General features: G+C 43.0%; 1 protein-coding gene across 4 annotated transcripts in view; it reads left to right on the top strand.

Moving 5' to 3' along the window:
• Sec23ip (SEC23 interacting protein) overlaps positions 1-13,852 on the top strand; it is a 43,804-nt gene that overhangs the window by 27,723 nt on the left and 2,229 nt on the right. For 3 of the 4 annotated variants that reach the window (XM_028769409.1, XM_028769408.1, XM_028769406.1), the window contains 5 exons: positions 6,897-7,052; positions 7,419-7,521; positions 8,417-8,602; positions 9,202-9,364; positions 9,912-10,013. In XM_028769409.1, the coding sequence (XP_028625242.1) occupies positions 6,897-7,052; positions 7,419-7,521; positions 8,417-8,602; positions 9,202-9,364; positions 9,912-9,993 (690 nt within the window). In that variant the 3' untranslated portion in view covers positions 9,994-10,013. The remainder of the gene's footprint in view (positions 1-6,896; positions 7,053-7,418; positions 7,522-8,416; positions 8,603-9,201; positions 9,365-9,911; positions 10,014-13,852) is intronic. The other variant, XM_028769407.1, reaches the window with a different exon arrangement.

Below are 13,852 nucleotides of genomic sequence, written 5' to 3'. Positions count from 1 at the left end.
CGAGACAGGGTTTCTCTGTATAGCCGGGCTGTCCTAGAACTCACTCTGTAGACCAGGCTGGCCTCGAACTCAGAAATCCGCCTGCCTCTGCCTCCCAAGTGCTAGGATTAAAGGCGTGTGCTACCACTGCCCGGCCGGCCGTTAGAGGTGGTTCTAATGTAGGTTCTGGGAACCAAACTCTGGTCCTCTGGAAGAGCAGTTCGTAATCTTAACGGCTGAACCATCTCCTTAGCCCTTTATGTAGTGCTTTTACTTGAGTCTTGTCTTGGGAAGACTTGTCCAGGTTGTTGACCCAGACCAGGCTCCATGCCACATCTATCGTTGATGGGCGGAGACAGGCAGACTGGAGGTTGTTGGATAATGTAAGCAGTAGCCACAGTGTACATTATTTACTGCCAGAAAGCCATGCAAAACAGATAACCAAAAGTAGTTTGTTTTGGTACAGGGATTCAATATAAAGTCCTAGCTTTCTGGAACTTGCTGTGTAGTTCAAGCTGGCCTCCAATTCACAGAGCCCACCTACCTCTGCCTCCCGAGTACTGGGATTAAAGGCACTCACCAAGTCCAGCAGCAAAAGAGCGTTCTTTTTTCTTTTTAAAAGACAACAATAAACTTATTTATTAGCTATAATTAATAACCATCATTAACTATTTAAGCAATGTTTTCTAGACTTGTTTTAGGATATAATTACATACTATCTTAGGGTTACTATTGCTGTGATTAAATACTGTGAACAGAAAACAAGTTGGGGAGGAAAGAGTTTATTTGGTGTACACTTCCACAGCACTGTGTATCATTGAAGGAAGTCAGGACAGGAACACAAACAGGGAAGGATCCTGGAGGCAGGAGCTGATGCAGAGGCCATGGGGGGTGCTTCTTACTGACTTGGTCCCCATGGTTTGCTCAGCCTGCTTTCTTTCTTATAGGACCCAGGAGCACAGGCCCAGGGATGACACCACCCACAATGGGCTGGGCTCTTCTCTATTTATTACTAATTGAGAAACGCCCTACAACTGGATCTTATGGAGGCATTTCCTCAATTAGAATTTCCTCCTTTCAGATAACTAGTTTGTGTGTCAAATTGACATAAGACTAACCAGCACACATACATATCTTAACAAAAATCAAGGAAATTTTGTCTTATTTTTTGAACAGCATATTGCCAATATATTCTTACATAGATTTTCCTCTAACTTCACTTGTAATGTTTGCTTGCTTGATTATTTGGAAAGTTAGTGATATACCTGTCACTTCCTTATTATTGGTTACATCTGTTTCTGAGGGCTGGATACAAATAGTACTACATCCTGGGTGGCTTTAAACAGTGGTCTATTATCTCCCTGTCTGGAGGCCAGGGTGTTTAGCAGACCTTGCTTCTGAAAACCTGCAGGCCATGCCTTCCTTATCTTCTTGTCTGTTCCCAGCTTTTTCTTGTTTACCAGCCATCTTTATCAGTTCTAGAGTCATAGCTGCATTACCTCAGCCCTCTATCTTCACCTCTCACCCATGTGCTCACATTGTCTTCCCCTGTGGCTCTGTCCTAACAACCTTTTCACAATAGGTGAGGTATGCTGGCCAGGCATTACGATACCAGCCTCACATGGACTGGGTTATCTCCTCATTGGCTTTTTCTGCGAAAAGCCACATTTCGAGGAGATTAGAGCATTGACTCACTTGTCGGGGAGGGCAGGGTACACAGTTGAGCACATATTAAATATTTAGGCTAGTTCCAGTTTTTTAACCCCTTTAAGCAATTCAATGATAACTATTTTAAACCACATTTTACATTTTGGCTTATGTGTGCAGCTGAACTCATAAATGTGAATACTTTCTCAGTTACCGCCACTTTTTTGGTTTGGTGATTCGAGGCAGGTTTTCACTGTGTAGCTCTGGATGTCCTGGAACTTGCTCTATATAGATCAGGCTGGCTTTGAACTCACAGAGACTCACCTGCCTCTGCCTGCCTCCCGAGTTCTGGGGTCAGAGGCGTACACTACTACCTCCACTTCTGCAAAGTGCCAATTTTCCTCTTCCTGATGGTTGATGAGCTTGCTTCTCCCACCCAAACCTGCCCGTGTGCTGTTATCAGTGCCTCTTTGCTTACTTCTTTTTATTACTTTAAATTATGTATTTACTTATTTTATGTGTATGGGTATTTTCTCTACATAGATGTTAGTGTACTCTGCAGTACCTACAGACGTCAGAAGACAGTGCCAGATCCCTTGGGACTGGAGCTACAGAGGCTTGTGAGCTACCATGTGGATGCCCAAGTTGAACCTGGGTCTTCTGCAAGAACAAATGTTCTTAAGCACTGAGCCGTCTTCTGCAGTGCTTAGTCCCTCCCTCCCTCCTTTCCTTCCTTCTTTTCTTCCTTTCTTTCTCTTTTTCCATGCTCAAATGCAAACTGGTGCTCTGCACATGGTGTCCGAGTGCTGTACCACAGACTGAGGCTTTGAGCCCTTGTTCTCTGAAAACATGCCAATAGGATCACCTTTACGACTTTCTTTTTGTTTTTAGATTTACTTATTTTATGCATGTGAGTATTTTTCTTGCATGTATATATGTGTGCCACTTTCATGCCTGGTGTCCTTGAAGGTCAGAAAAGGGCTTTGAATCCTATGGGAATAAAGATGGTTGTGAGCCAGTGTGTGGTTCTGGGAAACAAACTCAGGTCCTTGCAAGAATATCTGGGTTTTTTGTTGTTGTTGATGTTGTTGTTGTTTTTTAAAGACAGGGTTTCTCTGCGTCATAGCACTGGCTTTCCAGGACTCGCTTTGTAGACCAGGCTGGCCTCAAAATTACAGAGATCTGCCTGCCTTGAGTGCTGGGAGTAGAGGCGTGTGTCACCGTGCCCAGCCTGTGTCAAATGTCTTAACTGCTGAGCCATCTCTCCAGCCTGTGTAATCACTTTTACAACGTTGTTCTAAAGAAGCAATTTTTAAACATATAAATTGAATTCCTCTTTCTTTTTTGTATTTCATTTATGTTTCTGATGACCTTTCAAGGAAAATGGTAAAATGGTATCACATTGTATTTCTTTGAGCACTTTAGACGTTTGATATTTTCTCTCTTTCTTTTTTAACACATTGTATGTTGTGTGTGGAGGCTGGAGGACAACCTTGGATATGATACTCAAGAACAATGACTGCTTCATTTCAGACAGAGTCTCTTCCTGATCTGTAAATCACCAGTTTGGCTAGACTGGCCAGCTTCAGGGATGCTCCTGTCCCCACCTCCCAGCACTGGGGTTCCATGAATGTACCACCACATCTGGCATCTTGATGTAGGCTTTAGGGTGTTTCCCTATTGAACCACCCCAAGCCTCACTTGTATTTCTTAAGGCATTTTTTTCACCGTAAGGTGTTGAAGTTAGGCTCCAGATCTGCTTCCCAGGCCCATGCTCCCAGAAATAAGACTCAGACTCAAATTATATTTATAAACGCCTAGGCTATATAGCGAGGCTCTTCTCTGTCTAGATCGTAACTTAAAATAACCCATTTATTTTAACCTACACTCTGCCATGTGGCTGGTTCCCTGTGCTCGGGTACCATGTGCCCATCTCCTCACATCCTTTGGGAATACTTTCCCCCACCTCCTCCTCTCCCAGAATTCTTTCTTCTACAGATGTCCCACCTTTATTTCCTATTTGAGACATAGGCTAAAGGCTCTTTAATTGCTAGGTGAAGCATCCATATAACAAAAAAGATGATCTCGCTACAATAAGGTACTGAATTTATCTGATTCTATAGAATTACTCATTTCTTTTCAATAAAATCTCCAACCTGACATGGCTGTAATCTCTGCACTTTGAAGGCTAAGGCAGGAAGTGGCACATTCCAGCCCAGCCTGGGTTACGTAGTGATTTAAGATCAGCTTGAGCTACACAGTAAGAATAACTTAAAAAGAGAAAAAAGAAAAAAAAATAAAAGAAATAAAAAATAAGACTTCCTTAAATATTAAGGATGTTTAGCCTTCTAAATGTTTGTTTTACACATTGTGGTTTAGTAAAACTGTTGATTTTTATTTTTATTTATTTATTTTTGAGGTAGGGTTTCTCTGTGTAGTCCTGGCTGTCCTGGAACTCGCTCTGTAGACCAGGCAGGTCTTGAACTCAGAGATCCAACTGCCTCTGCCTCCTGAGTGGTGTGGTTAAAGGTGTGTGTAAAAATATCTTTATTCTCCTGATGTAATTGTTGTTTCCAAGGGTTACTGCCTCTGTCTGCTAACCTAGACCTAGTCCTGAAGCTTCTAGCCTCTGTACAATCCAATCCAGGCCTATGTTTCCAGCCTCTGAGACTTACTGCTGAATAAACTTACCCTTTCTAGCTCTTTCTGAACTCTGGGTGGTTCAACTTAACTATTCTGGCATAAAATTCTTCTCCATGCTAACTGATTCAAACTGGCTTCTCTTGGCTTCTCACTGAATTGTTCTGCTTGGCCTCTTACTAACTTTGGCAATATTTTCTAATCTTCTGTCTCCTTCTCATTCTCTAGCTCATTCTGTCTTCACGTCAACCTGTGTCTGTTTAAGTGCCCCAGTAAATCTGACACCCCGGCAGTGGGCTGGGGCCGCCGGGGGGTGTTGCTTTAGTCACCTCTTATCTCTCTGTTCTCATGTGAGTTGGACATATCCTATTCTGTCAAATCTTTCTCTGATTTGTCAGGGTAAGGTCCTTTCTCCTACAAACTAACTGTACCTACATTGTTTGGGATTAAAGGTGTATACTAAGGCTGAGCCACACCACAACTAGAAACAGGTTTTTCCAGTAAACAACACAATCTCAGGGTTCACAGTGTGATCAGATATCCTGCAACAGGTATGTACCACCACTGTCCAACTTAAAACCATTGAACTTTCAAAGATAAAGGCAAATGTAGGCAGAGATAAAATGCTATGAAGTGTAGACTCTTAGGAGGGCGGCCTAGTAGTATATATAGAAGGAACGTTGGATTTGAAAGTACATACCCAAGTCTACATAGTGTCACTGGCTGACTGTCTTAAGACATTCCCTGGTTCTACCTTTGAATAGGATGTTATGGGTCACTGTTCTTGGATCATGCCATTCACTATTCTTTGTTCCCAAAACACCAATACAACTTTAATTTTTTCAAATCCTATTTTTATTGATGGTTCTTAAATGCTTTTGTTTTGTTTTGTTTTTTTGAGACAGGGTTTCTCTGTGTAGCCCTGGCTGTCCTGGAACTCACTCTGTAGACCAGGCTGGCCTCGAACTCAGAAATCCGCCTGCCTCTGCCTCCCAAGTGCTGGGATTAAAGGTGTGTGCCACCACTGTCCGGCCTTAAATGCTTTAACCTCCCTTGTAACCCACCACCCACCAGAGGTAGTGGAAAAGAAAGGATACGGTGGAAGTGGACCTGTTTAGAAAGGTTCTTTGGAGCAACTCCCTTCTGTGTTGTCTGGAAATCAGCAGTTCAGTTCACAGGTCAGCAGGCAGTGGTAGCTCAATCCACTCACAAGCACCTCACAGATATACCAGCAGTCCAGTTCGGTAGAGTTGAGTTAGCAACAGTGATGACATGACCTAGCAAAGTCAGGCCTCAGCCTCCACTCCAGTCAGAAGGAGGGACCAATAAGAACACCAGGAGAAGTTCTCAGCTGTGCCTCTCTCAGGGAAGTGAAGATCAGCGAAGACAGGAGATCCACAAGCATTGTACAGCTAGCTGTCCCAGCAAGCCAAGCTTCCTCTCCATCACTCCGTGGAGTCCAGTTTATACTCTCCAAACATCATGTGTCCTCCACGTGCCTTGCCTCAGCATGTGCATCTAGTCAAACCGAGTCCTTGGAAGTGGCGACAAACTGCCGCATGCCACTGCGTATCTCTCTATGGCACCCTACAGCTCAACTAAGCAGTGTAAGGTGCACCAGTACGTGTGTGTGTTGTTAGCAAAGAATCCTTTATCACGTGTCCTTTCACGTGTCTTGCTTTAGCAGAACATCTTCTCTCCTGTGTCTGCTTCAGTGAAACGTTCCTCCACGAGTCTGCCTGAGCCTTTCACACCTATATCTACTTTAATGAAACATTCCTTCATGTGTTTGCTCCAGCAAAACACCATCTAACTGACTTTCCAAAGAACCCTTAAGCTTCCACTTCACACCAACATGGCAAAAAGACATTTTCCTGCCCCTGAAGTAGAGTAAAAGGAAAGAACTTTATAATACAGTGTGCTGCCACACAGATGTCTATGCTTTCTCTTGAGATACTCCATGCAAACTGTCTCAGATATACTCCTTCATATCATTTTTCTGACAAGAAATTTGCCTTAAATGGATTTTATTTATTTATTTATTGATTGATTGATTGATTGATTGATTGATTCAGAGTCTTGTGTATTCTGACTGGTTTCTAGATCACTGTGGATCCAAGGGTGACCCAGTGCTTTCTTAGTCTCCTGCCTCCAACTCTTTAAAGAGAAGATAGAATGATAATAGAATTAACAGAGGATACCGAGGATCAGAACCCCTCTTTGTGCTCATAAGTGCTTTCTTTGGCCTTGGTTTCCATCATACTGAGTTTGGTCCTGGAAAACCCCCATGTTATAACTCTTATAACTCTCCCGGGGACAAAAGACATGATGAAACTTGACAAAGACTTGAAGCAGGTCAAGCAGGGTGGCTGTAGGTTCTGTGGTTTGAAGCACAGTTGCTGTCTTGCTTCTGTGCTGTGTTTATAATCTTAGAAGTAGAGCAGGATGTCACAGACTCTGAAGTTGTAATGAGAAACCCTTCCCTCTGTCAGCTCACAGCTGTTGTCTCTGAGAGGCTGCGGCGTGTGGATACTTGGGAGCCCGTACAGATCCACGAACTTTGAAAAATTCAAAGGGTTTGTTTATGTGTCTGTGGAAATATTTTTTATTACTGTTGTGTTTTTTCCTAGGTTTCTGTTGCTTACAACTCACTAGACTTTGAACCGGAAATTTTCTTTGCCCTGGGCTCTCCAATCGGCATGTTTCTCACGATTCGAGGAGTGGACAGGATTGATGAGAACTACCGCCTCCCAACCTGCAAAGGCTTCTTCAATATTTACCATCCGGTGAGTGTCTTCCATTGATTTTGTGCTTTAAAAAGATGAAAGTTCTGTCCTCTTCATCCACATAGATTCTTAGGTTCTTACTTGGAAATTAGTAGCAGTCATGATTTGCAGAGCTTGACTTCCATGTTAAGAGTCTGATAACGTGTTAATAAGTATTTCTACCAGAGAGCTTCTACTCAAAGTAAAAAAAAAAAATTGTTGCTTTGCTTACAAAGTGATTTCACTTACAAATCACAAATCTTACAATTTCTAGTAGCTGAGGGAGGTGTGGAAATTTCACTCTCTGGCTTGCTAAGTAGCTATCTGCTTCCCCGACTGTGGCCTGTAACTTCAAGTAACTTATGGTTCCTACTTGTCTTCCTTCAGCTCGATCCAGTGGCATACAGATTGGAGCCTATGATTGCTCCAGATTTGGACTTAAAAGCTGTTCTTATTCCACATCACAAAGGCAGAAAGAGACTTCACTTAGGTAAGAAGCAAGCGCTGTGTATACTTACTGTAGAGCAGGCAGAAGGTTGGTAGTTCAAGGTCGTTCCTGGCTGCAAAATGACTTAAAGGCACTGAGTCACAATAAAACTGCCCTGTAATCTGTAGTGAGTTATGAACATTTAAACAATTTATGTGTGATATCTTTGTGTATGGGCATGTGTGTGCCACTGTGCACATGTGGAGATCAGAGGACAGCTTTAAGGAACCAGTTCTCTCTACAGAGCCCTGGCTATCCTGGAACTCACTATGTAGATCAGGCCTGGCCTTGAACTTACAAGAGATCCATCCACCTGCCTTTCTCCCCTGAGTACTGGGATTTAAGGACATATGCCCCAGCACTCAGCTGTTAACGGGCCTGTTTTAAGAATTTCATTAAAAATATATAGGATGATGTTTATGTTATGGTGTTTGATCTTTTAAAAATATTTGTAGGTTTGGAACAGATCAAATTATTAAAAGGAAGTAGTTTCAGTGGTATATCCTGTAATCTTAGTGCTCAGGAATCTGAGGCGTGAGGATCACCCTAAGCTTGAAGTTCCAAGACCATGTGTCAGGAAAGAAACAAAAAGCCAGGCATGTAAGTGCATACTTACAATTTTAGTTCTTGGAGGCTGAAGCAGGAAGGTTTCTAGTTTAAGGCCAGCCCTACATAGTGAGACCCTGTCTCAAAAACATCAGCCCCAAGTCAACATTTTATCCTATTGAGGGTTCTTGATTCCAAGAGTCTCCTTATGACATTTAACATAGGAGGAGGAAGAGGAAGAGGAGGAAGAAGATGAGAAGCTTGCTTGTCTGGGGTTGTGGTTAACTTTTAATTTCTGGAGCACAGAATTGTAGAGGCTAAGTAACCTGGGGTATCATCTGGATCTGTTTAGAGTTGAAGGAAAGCCTCTCTCGAATGGGATCCGATTTGAAGCAGGGCTTCCTCAGCTCTCTGAAGAGTGCTTGGCAGACACTCAATGAATTCGCACGTGCTCATACCTCTTCTACTCAGTTGCAAGAAGAACTGGAGAAGGTGGCCAACCAAATCAAAGAGGAAGAGGAAAAGCAAGTAGTTGAAGGTAAATTTGATACTGGAAGCATTTCCAGAGCAGACGATGCCTGAAGAGCACATGCTTGTGCATTGTTGGAGTTTTCTTTCCAGATCCTGTCAGATTGGATAGACGCCTTTTGTAAAGGAGACTGTGTCTTGTCATCCTGCAATGTCAGATGCAGCTGCTAACTAAGTTTTATCTGTTATTTCTTGGCCTTTTGCTGCAATTTTAAGATTTCATTTAGATTGTTCAGGCTGGGGTGGAATGTGAGTTGAGAGCTAAGTGTGTATTCAGACTTTGTAAAGACTCTGTGAGGTCCCATCCTTCTGCTTCTGTCAAACTGCATTCTTAGACTTCGAATGCAGTGTCAGGTCACCGTGCTTTGTGACATTCAGATTCTAATTCTGTTTCTTTTTTTCCTACAATGCTCTCTTACCCCTTCTCAACTTCAGTCAGCTGTTGATTCTCTCTCCTCTCTCTTGGGGAACCAGCCCCTCTTCCCGTTTTCTGGAGGAATGGAGAGTGAGCCTGGTAGCTCCCCAGTTGCGACGTGTGTCAAGTGATATATTCATTGAACCCAGATGATTAAGTGATTGACTTTGATATTGAAATGATTTAAATTCTAGCAGAAAAGATTGTTGAAAGTCCAGAATTTTCCAAGGATGAGGACTACTTAGGAAAGGTTGGAATGTTAAATGGAGGCCGCCGGATTGATTATGTTCTTCAAGAAAAGCCAATCGAGAGTTTTAATGAGTATCTTTTCGCTCTTCAGAGTCACTTATGCTATTGGTAAGTATTCTTTGATTCTCTCTGAATGGCTTTAACTAGTACAATGGTTTCACTGTGGTGAAGTCTGTTACTAATTGCCCATTTATACTGAACTTAATGGATTCCACCCATTGAACTTATACATTCAAAAGCATTTCCCTCCCTTTTGGCCGTTTGTTTGTTTTACATTCAGCGTGGAGATACTAAGGAAGAATTGGTTAGCAGTTTACGTTTCTGACTCATTAACAACCTTTCTAAAAGCTGCATAGAACTTGACTTATCCACAAGGTGGCAGTGTGTCATGTGCTTTTGACCAGAGACCATTGTAGGGGTAACTTTCATGGCAGGAATGTGAGGCCCTTACAGGACATTCTTCCATAGATGCCCAACACTAAAGAGAGTTCCCACGTGACTGTTTTGGAACCGGGTGGAGTCCATACAACTTTAAACTGCTCAGGCTTCACTGCTGTGCTCTGATCTCCCCATCTCAGAGCTGATGGAACAGCAACTGTGCCTTACCTCCTGTGTGTAACATTTGCTAATTGTTTAAATGTTTTCTTTTTGACAGGGAATCTGAAGATACTGCCCTCTTGTTACTTAAAGAAATTTATCGAACAATGAACATTAGTCCAGAGCAGCCCCAGCATTGAGCAGATTTACATTTTACTGGGTGAGTTAATCCTTATTAAATGTGTACGTGCTGATGTTTGCATTGTTGGAATTTTGAGGTCTTTTGTGATTATCAGTTGATAAACGGCAATCAGGTTCTTTTTGGGAATTTTAGACTCATTAATAAAAGAATTTAGGAATGGATTCAAATGGAAGCTCAAGGGCAATTTTACCACTGTTTAAAAGAAAAAGTCCCAGCTGGGCAGTAGTGATGCACTAACATTTCAGCACTCAGGAGGCAGAGGCAGGCAGATCTCTGTGAGTTCAAGGCAAGCCTGGTCTACAGATTGAGTGCCAGGAGAGCCAAGACTACACAAAAAGTCCTGTCTCAAAAAACCACACACACAAAAGAAGAAAAAGTCTCAGGGTAGCCCAACTGTAAAAGAAGAGAAGGGGGAAAGGGCCATTTATGCTGGCACAGTGGTCAGATACATGGTGGATAAGCAGCTGCGTGGGGAGAGAAGCTGTAGTAAGGATGCTCCAAAATGCCAGGAAGACGTATGCTTCAGCTCTGGCCAGTATCTGAAAGAAAGGCAGGAAAAGGAACAATTGTGCCTTTCTCACTCAGGCCTCAGAAAGGTGGAGACCCAGCCAGATTTTGCAGTGCATTTAAGAGAGTGAGAGGTAGGGTAGAATTCTGGGAAGGGAAGAAGCTACAGTTTCTTCTTAAAAGGAAAACTATTCTGGCAATCTTTTTAGAATGGCCTAAAGCAAACCCACCCTTAGAGGAGTGGTCTGTTGGCCTGGTGGTTAACCTTTCCCAGGCCAGAGACCTGTTCTCTTGACCAGGAGTTTTCTTCTAATAGCCTTTTACTACATGTGGATTCTGAGGTCTTTGGTGTTAAGTGGTTCTTTGTCATGGTTACACTTGTTGCTATTGTTTTGTTGCTATTTAAATTCAGAATAGTGGTTGATAATGAGGAAAGAAATGGGTTGTAACATACATCTCATTGAACGTTTTAGAGCCAGGTGTAGGCATTTCTATATTTCCAGAACTTGGGAGTCTGAGGAAGGAGGATCTCAGTTTAAGGGCAATGTACTGAGACACTGCATAAACAAACAAGCAAATAGACAATTGAAAAATCTTTTCCAAATCTGAATAGAATTTGGGTTCTCTTCTTTTTTGGTTGGTTTGTTCTCTCTCTTTCAAGACAGGTTTTTTGTTTGTTTGTTTGTTTGTTTTAGTGTGGAATAGAGTTTATTCAGGGCATGGGGAGGGGAGTTGAGAGAACAGAGACAGAGAAAGGCAGAGAGAGAGAGAGAGAGTAGAGGCATAGAGGCCAGCTGTGAGCACATGGAGAAAGAGGGGGGAGGGAAAAAGGGGCAAGAGGACAGAGTAAGAGGAAGATAGCCTAAATGGGTAGAGGGTAGACAATTACTAGGACAAGGAGGGAGGGAGGGGCTTAAGAGGCCATTGTTGACTGGTCACAGGAGAGAGCTGGCAAGGGTGATTGCTGTGGAGGAAGAGGTCTCTGGAAGTCGCTGTGATGACTCCTGTAGGATTTGATGGGAACTGCTGGGTACCTGGAGATGTTTTCCTGGCAGAGCACAGTGAGGGGGTGGGAGTGATGGGGGTTGGTTCTGTTTTCTTGAGTCAGTAGTTGACAATGCTGGTCTGAAGGTCAAAAGAAAGTCCAGAGAGCTAAAGATGACTTTAAAGGTGCCAGCAGATATTTGCCATTAAAGACTCAGTTAAGGTCACTTTGAAGGAGTGTAGGGGGAGAGGAAGAGTCCTTGAAGTAAAAGAAAATTCCAGGATTTGAGCTCTTGGGAAGCAGAGGGAGGCGGTGTTCAACCATTGCCCGCTACTGCTGAGGCCAGGTCAGAGCCAACCAAGAACTGGCCTTTGGCTTCAGGCAGGTGACTTGGATCAGAGTTACTCTAACGCCATGCCAGTAGTCAAAAGTGAGAAGGAGCTTTGCCATGAAGTAATAGAAGTAAGGTGGTGGGGAATGGGTGGGATAGAAAGGTGTATGTCAGTCAGCAGGGATGTTCAGAATTGAGGGGAACTGATAATTTTGGATGGAGGGAATACTGGGGCGTGGGCATTTGGAAAGGCAGGGAGCGTGGAGCCAAGTGTGGTCATGAGCTAATTGTAGGAAAGGAGCAAGGCAGGGAAATGCGCAGGTTTTGACTGGCAGGGTGTCAGGAGGCTCTGCAGGCTCTGCCTTCTCTGAAGTGCATTCTCTGAAGTGAAGGGACGGTCATTGCTGAGAGTAAGGCCTGCTGGGAGAGTTGGAGAGAGAAGAGCAGATGTGTACTTCAGTGTGGGAGAAAGGGATTAACCAGCCAAGTGTGATTGGATTGGATTGCAGGTTTGAATGCACACTGATATTTGGATCAGAAATTTGAAGTTAAATACTTTGGTACAGGGGCCTGGCTTCTCTGGCCATATTCTGTTATCCAGGCAAGGTTTAGAGACAGCAAATGCGTGTGTTTATCAGGGATAGGCAAGTGGGATAGGAAGAGAAAGGAAGTGTGGGCGATGTGAGGAACTGGTGTTAGGATGGGGATGGACTCACTGCAGTGGGGTCACCTGAGAGATCAACCTCCAGTGGAAGACAGAGAATGGTGTGTGTGGAGTAGCGATTGCCAAGGCTCTGGCTTGTCCTGTGACAGGGTCCATTGGGGCTGTCATACTTTGTTTAACAAATACCTCATATACTTGGAAGCAATTTTCTCAAACATCTATTTTAGATTTATTTTATGTATATGTATGTGCCTGTGTATGTGTGTGCTATTTGCGTGCAGGAGCTGGTGAAGGCCTGATGAGGGTGTTGGATCCCCTGGAGCTGGGAATACCGTGGTTGTGAGCTGCCTGACTTGGGTGCTGGGACAGGAACTGCTGGCTTTCTGCAAGAGCAGCAAGTGCTTTTGGTGGCTGATCTGTCTCAAGCTCCACCCAGCTTTTCTCTCTTTATATATTTCATCTTGCTTGCTGTCTTCTAGCCTGTCCTTTCTATGTCAGGTACTATATGATTTTACCACTTCAGCCTACGTACAAGTATGTGTTGGGGTGTACATGTAGATTTATAGGACCAGAGATTGAACATAGTGCCTTGCATATGCTGTACCACTAAGCTACACACTCAGCCCTGTTTACAATTTTTGAATTTTTATAAATAAATTTTACATACATGTGGTTTAACTATGTTACTTAGTTATTTTAAAGCTTTTAAATAAACATTGATTGTTTATATTTAGGTGTCTGTGTGTGTGCCATGCATGGTGTGTATGTGGAAGCCAGGGGGCAGCCAGCCGGAGTAGATACTTTCTTTACAGCATAGGGTCCTGGGACTTGAACTCAGGATGTAAAACTGTGTCGAAAGCACCTTCACCCACTCTGAACCATCTTTGAACCTTTTTGAACAGGTTATTACATTCCATTTCATAGTTTTATTTATTAATTTATCCTCCATTGTTGAGTATTAGGTGATTATTTTCCCTCCCAAATTTCACTATTATACATAATTTTGACATGTAGCTTTACATGTTTTTGCCTGTCTCTGACTTGAGATAAATCCCTGAATAGCACTGTTAGTGTAGAATATTACAGATTTTGAAAGCTCTGATGTGTTATAGTAAAGTTGGATTCTAAAGAGGTCCCTCAGTTTTCATGTGTAATGTTAATGTAGATTGCCAGTTTTTCTGACCCCTTGTCAACACAAGTTGTTGTTTTTTTTGAATCTTTGCCAACTAATTACCAGAAATTGTCGACTCATCATTTTGGTTATAGTTCCATCACTAGTGAACTTGAGTAGCCGTCCTTTCTTCCCCCCCCTCCCTCCCTCCCTCCCTTCCTCCCTCCCTCCCTCCTTCCTTCCTTTTCTTTCTTCCTTT

The sequence above is a fragment of the Grammomys surdaster genome, unplaced genomic scaffold (genome assembly GCF_004785775.1).
Source record: "Grammomys surdaster isolate TR1022 unplaced genomic scaffold, NIH_TR_1.0 192, whole genome shotgun sequence".
NCBI lineage: Eukaryota > Metazoa > Chordata > Mammalia > Rodentia > Muridae > Grammomys > Grammomys surdaster.
This window is presented reverse-complemented; position numbering and strand designations above follow the sequence as displayed.